At 27.6% G+C, this 6,386-nt stretch overlaps 1 protein-coding gene across 3 annotated transcripts in view; it reads left to right on the top strand.

The window, feature by feature from the left end:
- LOC100570184 (nose resistant to fluoxetine protein 6) overlaps nt 1–6,386 on the top strand; it is a 125,830-nt gene that overhangs the window by 10,675 nt on the left and 108,769 nt on the right. Inside the window, exon 1 of one of the 3 annotated variants that reach the window (XM_029491229.1) lies at nt 1,239–1,956. The exons of the other annotated variants lie outside the window; for them this stretch is intronic. Within the exon in view, the coding sequence (XP_029347089.1) occupies nt 1,596–1,956 (361 nt within the window). The 5' untranslated portion in view covers nt 1,239–1,595. Of the gene's footprint in view, nt 1–1,238; nt 1,957–6,386 lie in introns of those variants that run through there. 3 annotated transcript variants of the gene reach the window in all.

Below are 6,386 nucleotides of genomic sequence, written 5' to 3'. Positions count from 1 at the left end.
TCAGTCAGCATATAATATTACCAAGTATAATTATGATATTATTGTGAATTAAGAAATTTATATATAAAAAATTTACGCTAAACCTTGTTTAAAATGTTCAATCCTTAAGATATAAAAGTTGAACATTTTATACATTTTTAATTACAAAATAATAAATTTTAAATTTGATACATTTTTACAAAATTCGAACTTTAAATACTTAAAAAAAAAATTGTGCCTATGTATTTTTAATATTTTTCAACTGCAATTAAAACTGATAATGTCCGTAAACAGCTCAAAAAAAGTCATAACTTTATGGTGTATAGAAAATGAAAATATAAACTTTCACTGAAATTTTCAAGTATCTACAAAAATTCGTTTTTGAATTACAACAAAATCATATCATACATGAGAAATCGAGTGAATATCCAATCTTGTAAAAATATGAACTTCGAACGCTCATAAAATTTTTTTTTGATTTGCTTGTAGACATTTTTGTTTTTGATAATGGTAGATAAACTTATGAGGAATCTTTTATTACATTTTTAAATATTAGATTTAAATATAAAATTTTTTATGAATTTCTAACTCAAAATAATTTGCACATTTTCGTGAATTTCACGTATTATGTCAATATAAAAGCTTAAAAAAAATTTTTTTTCGTTTGTCATAATTAAATTTTCAAGCTTTTTTACTCAACAAATTATATTGATATTTATAGAATAATTTTTTTAGTTTAATAAATTTTGAACGAAATTTTGACAAATTTTGTAGACATTTAAGAACTTCAGACGCTCGTAAAAAATATTTTTGAAATTAAACTTACATTTTTCTTGTAAGCAAGAATAATTATTTCATGGATCTCTTCAATGTATATTATGTATGGAAATAACTATCCAAAAAATATTAAAAAGAAAAAAATCCTTGGCAAACACGGTCTATATCTATATATTATGGCACTATTTTGTAAAGAATTATGTAAAAAAACTAATATTATCGATTTCGCATCATAACATTATGTCGCTCGAATGCCATAATACCGACAATGGTGATACTGCATGGTAATATTAATAACTAGCATAATAATATACGTACATAGTTGTACATAATATCATACATAAACATAGGTACACAATAAAGTTGGTCGATTACACACGCATAGATAAGTACGTCACTGGGCAAGGATATTATAATGTTGCTGTAGTTAATTGATATTGTAGGACGTAGGTATATAATATAAACGTATCCTACTGCGCCTCGCAGTCTCATGCCATACGCCGACGGTCGTTCAAGTCCACTATAGGGCGGATGATGGACACGATAATATTATTATATATTTTATGCTCGGGAAATCGCACGGCGGTAAGAAATAAGTAATACTATTTTCGTCATCACGTCATTATAATAATATATACGATATTGTACAAAAATTATACCACTGTCGTGTATATATGATAATATGAAACGATTTTCTTACTTACGCGTTTTGAGCGAACGGTCGGCGTAGGTTTGTGATTTTTTTTTAAGGCACACGGTATTATAGTCTGCGTATATTTTATTGCACATTATAGAAATTGTACATAAAAATCACACGGGATTCGAAAAATAAAAAATTTATGATGTTTTCGCACTCGCCGTTGCGAAGGTTGACGTCGGTGTTCGTGCTGTTGACACTGGCGTCGGCCGAGTTCGACGGTCAAGTTCATCGGAACGACGGCGACGGTCTATTACCGCTACCGCGGTCGTCACAATTGCCATCAGCGCTCAACGGCTCCGGCGCGGCCTTTCCGCCGGATAACGGTGAAAACGTACCACCACCGAAGGACGACAACATTTACCCCGAGTCGTGGGTTTCCGATTTGTTTTACCGAGCGTTGGCCAATTTTACCATTCAGCGCGTGGGCAGCTCCGCTTGCCAGCGACAAGTGGACATGTATGTTAAAAACTTACAGAACTACACCGACTGGGCCGTCAGAAGTGAGTTGACACTAAATTTGTAATAAAAAAAATACACCAACTTGTGACTGAGGAATTAATTCATGGTTCGGAACCACCCCGGACCTAACCACTAAAAATGTTATGCAAATAATATACGTTATTATAACGTTTGCAAGCCCTGGTATTTTGTAATACCACCAGCAATAGGATAAGTATAACATTATTTACTAAATAGATGTTTGCAATAACTAGATATAGGAATCGAAAATGGCAAAATCAAAATTGAATGTAACTTGTTATATTGCATCTTTTAAATATGTAATAAATAATAATCAACAACCATAGTTTTTTTTACTATTCAGGTATTATCATAAAATATAGGTGGTAGCCAGTAGCTATACCAAATGAAATGGTTTTAATAATTTATGCATCATATTTGTATAAAAATAATGATACCACGTTTTTAATTGTTCGTCCGTATGCTAATTATTTTTAGACAGTTTTATGTCTAATGAAAAATTAAAAAGATATAAATAACTTTAGTACCTCCAATTTTGACGAAATTCAATAAAATCAAAAACATTTTCAATTTTAGTATCGATGAATCGAAAATGAAACGTATCAAAAATGTAACGTTTACAAGCTTACTCTTACATTTGGTCTCACTAACATTAAATATTATCGAATATATATTGGCCAGTGTTGAGTTCAGATAGCAAAAATAACATCTAGATAAATATTAAATTACTAGCTAAATCAATATCAAGATAGAATATTCAATTTTTATCTAGATAAATATGTAGATAAAATTTTTTCATCTAGATTTATATCTTACAATAGTTAATTTGTATTAATGCTTGACATGTTATTGGATTCTTGGTTGAGTAATTGATTAAGGGATGCAAACCAGGAAGGCTCGTTTCGTGTCAAAAATATATTATCTAATGAATAAATATACATATAAAATATTTAAATACCTATATATTATATTTAGCATACAGTAGGTACCAATTTCAACGTATAACAAAATATCAAATAACCAAAATCATGGTTAATTACTAATTAACATATATTTTCTGGTTTAAAAAACTAGTTTATATTTTTTATACTACATTCAAACTGCAAATTAAAATATAAATACTAAATTAAAATGAGTACAAAAAAAAAAATAATAACAAGTAAAAAATCTTTTGTTCCTTTTGAAAATATTAATTATATAATAAAACATAAATGATTTATTAAAACAAAATACGACTCGTACAAATATAAATACTAATAATATTTTAATTGTTAAACAAATAAATTATAATGATATGTCGCTTGTTTAGTTCTTTGACTTGCAACATAGTAACATCTCAAACGTTTTGTCTCCTAGACGATTTCTCCTGTGTGTTAATACTTGGATTGCTCCACTAAACAGTCGTTCCACTGAAGCTGAAGACGGAATAGTTGTGTTGTATTTTAAGAATACTTGTTTAACTATGGGATAATCTTCTAAAACACTAAATTCTTTTTTGGGAGAATTTAAGAACGTCAAAGCCTGTACACAAGAAAAGTTTGTAATTCTTGATTCATCAGCAGAGGATCCATTATTAGTGTGTTCATACAAACATGAGTAAAATTCCTGGTCACTATCATCACTGTCTTCATTATCACTAGCTACAGCAGTTTTTTTTTTGATATCACTCATATTAGTATACATTTCATTGCACTCAGTCAAAAAAAGTTGTTTGCACAACTCAATGTATCGAACAGGGATCCAACTTAATTTGAACTTAGGATGACTAATTGATGCAATGACAAAACATTTACTTTTGGGCAAGGACAAATCAAATAAATAAGCAAACCTTTGTTCTAAACTTTGAACTAGGTACCTACTTTAATACATAATTGTCTACAGTATTTTTAATTTGTTAACGCTATTAAAGTGCGGCGTAAAACTAAAATAATAGGTGCAACATAGCTCAAGAAACGTTTTTTTTCACATTGCATCTTGTCCAAAGAAATTGTTAAAGGTTCCATTACGTTACAGTACTCCGTTAAGAAATCCCATTCATTTGCCTTTAATTTTGTTAAACGTAATTCTTCAAATGCTTTAATAATTTCAGTTTTATGAGCCAGTACCTTTTTAGCTGCATCGAATAACGAGTTCCACCTTGTCATAATAGGTACTGGAAATTTGCAACCACATATCTCAAACACTTTGTCAGATGCAACCGTGCTCCTACTTAATAAATTCCAAAAGCTTTGCAATTTTTTAAATGACGATTCAGACATTTTATTGTATTTACTATCATCAATTGAAGAAATATCACGTGTTGCTATCAAATTTAAACTATGAGCACAGCAAGTAATATGTGATGGCAGAGAAAAATTATCGTTCACTGCGTCCTATATCACTGGAGTTGAGAGTACCTCATTGACATCTATCAAATTTAAGTTTGTATCTTCATCGTCAGCTGTATCAGTACTACAGCTACCAGTATCACTATCTTCATTGAAATTGCCAAAAGTATAAGAATTTCCCTGATGTACATCAGGTAAAGGTTTAGAAAATGTCTTAAATGATTTACTAAAATTACTGGCGTTGTCTGTGACAGTATGAGTAATTTTTGAATGGTCCAATTTGTATGTTTCAGTTATATCAGTCATCATCTCAGCAATATTAATGTAGTTATGGCTTCCTTTCATTCTTCTACATCCTAAAATTTATGAATTTCGTTCATATGTAGACTCATTTATCATATGGCACGTCATACCTATATAAAAAAATGAATTTATAATAATACAATTTTAAGTTGCTTATTAAATGTATATGTATAATAATATAATACCTACAACAATACCATACCACAAATAGTTAAAAAATATTATTAAGTATTACCATCAATTATACATAATATAATATAGTACACATAGTGTATTATACTATGTACTATAATCATTGGTATTACTTATTCACAAGTCGGTAAAAATGTCTTAATTAATAAATCAATTTGGTAATTTTATTGAAGTTTTACTAGGTAAATGTAGGTACAGTATAATTAAAAAAAATATAATTATAATATATTTACCCATAAAGATTTTATTATTTGAGCTCCAAATGTCTGCAGTTGTACAAATATAATTATGATTTTGTATTAAATCTGTTATCATTTGCACATATAATGCATATCTGGATTTTAATTGAGCTTTGATTTGAATTCTGTTTGGTAAAATAGAAGTATCTTTAATGCCAGTAAGTCCCATGATTAATCCTCGAAAGCTACGTTTTTCGCATGTAATCAGAGGTCTCATTTCATTAATTATGTAATTAAATACCAACTCATTCATCTGAAACAAAATAGTTTTTTTACTTATCTATTAGACAATTTAAACTTAATATTGAAAGTTTTGTAATGTGCCAGAACAGATTAACCTGAAAACTATTATTTTTATAAAATCCACTAGGGAATATAATAAACTCTTTATTATATATAAATCCTTAGCTTTTAAACAATCTATAAAACACCAACCCATTTAACTCTGGTTAAGTTATAATGTGAGTAAGGCAACTCAAATATTGAAAAATATTTATTAGTTCAAATTTTAGGTGGGTTAGTCTAACTCATTGAAAATTAGTTATTCACTTTAATCTGAATCTTTTTAAACTAGATTATACCGTGTTCAATTTGTAATAGAAAAGATTATCAGTAGCCTGATATTTTAAACTAAAATTACCTATGATTCAAATGTATTTTTGAGGACCAAAAGCTAAGAAAATGTCTTCTGTAAATATAGAAATTAATTGACCTTTAAAAAATGCATAGAACATATTTCCAAAATAATAAATAGATAATTTAAATTTTACATTTGATTTATAATTATTTAAATTATTTTAAAGGTTTTCTTCATTTATTGTACTAATACATAAATGTTGTAGTTAAACGTTAATTGCATAATTTGACAAAACTACATAAAAAAATTATCATTGTCTTTATAACTTAATTACTCATATTTATTACTTTGAGTTTGATAAAAAAATAATATTAATATAATTAATAACTAGGTTAAAACGTTAAATTACCTTTTCCTTAGACACTTTTTTAGTAGAATCATATATTTTAGTTTGAATTAAGGTAGACGAGGTTGATTCAATCTTTTTCTTTTTTGCATCTTCAACTTTTGACATTAAAAAGATATGTTGACTCTAAACAAATATAAAAATTAATAATAAATTAAATAGGTAAGTCAAAAACACATATAATAAACAAAAAAATACTTTTCAAAACTATTATTTCATAAATCCAATTTGATTAATATTCGAAATATCAAAGTATAGGTAACTAGGTAGGTACCTATATTCTTTTTGAATTTTTTTATGTAGTTATTTTACAAAAAAATTTATAAAAATTAATTTATTAGAACAAATATTATGAAAACTTACCTTAATATGACTTAATAAGTTGCCACTTGAAGTTGTGTATGCA

The sequence above is a fragment of the Acyrthosiphon pisum genome, chromosome A3, assembly GCF_005508785.2.
Source record: "Acyrthosiphon pisum isolate AL4f chromosome A3, pea_aphid_22Mar2018_4r6ur, whole genome shotgun sequence".
NCBI classification, from domain to species: domain Eukaryota; kingdom Metazoa; phylum Arthropoda; class Insecta; order Hemiptera; family Aphididae; genus Acyrthosiphon; species Acyrthosiphon pisum.
The sequence above is the reverse complement of the archived record's forward strand: the minus strand, read 5'-3'. Positions and strand labels throughout refer to the sequence as shown.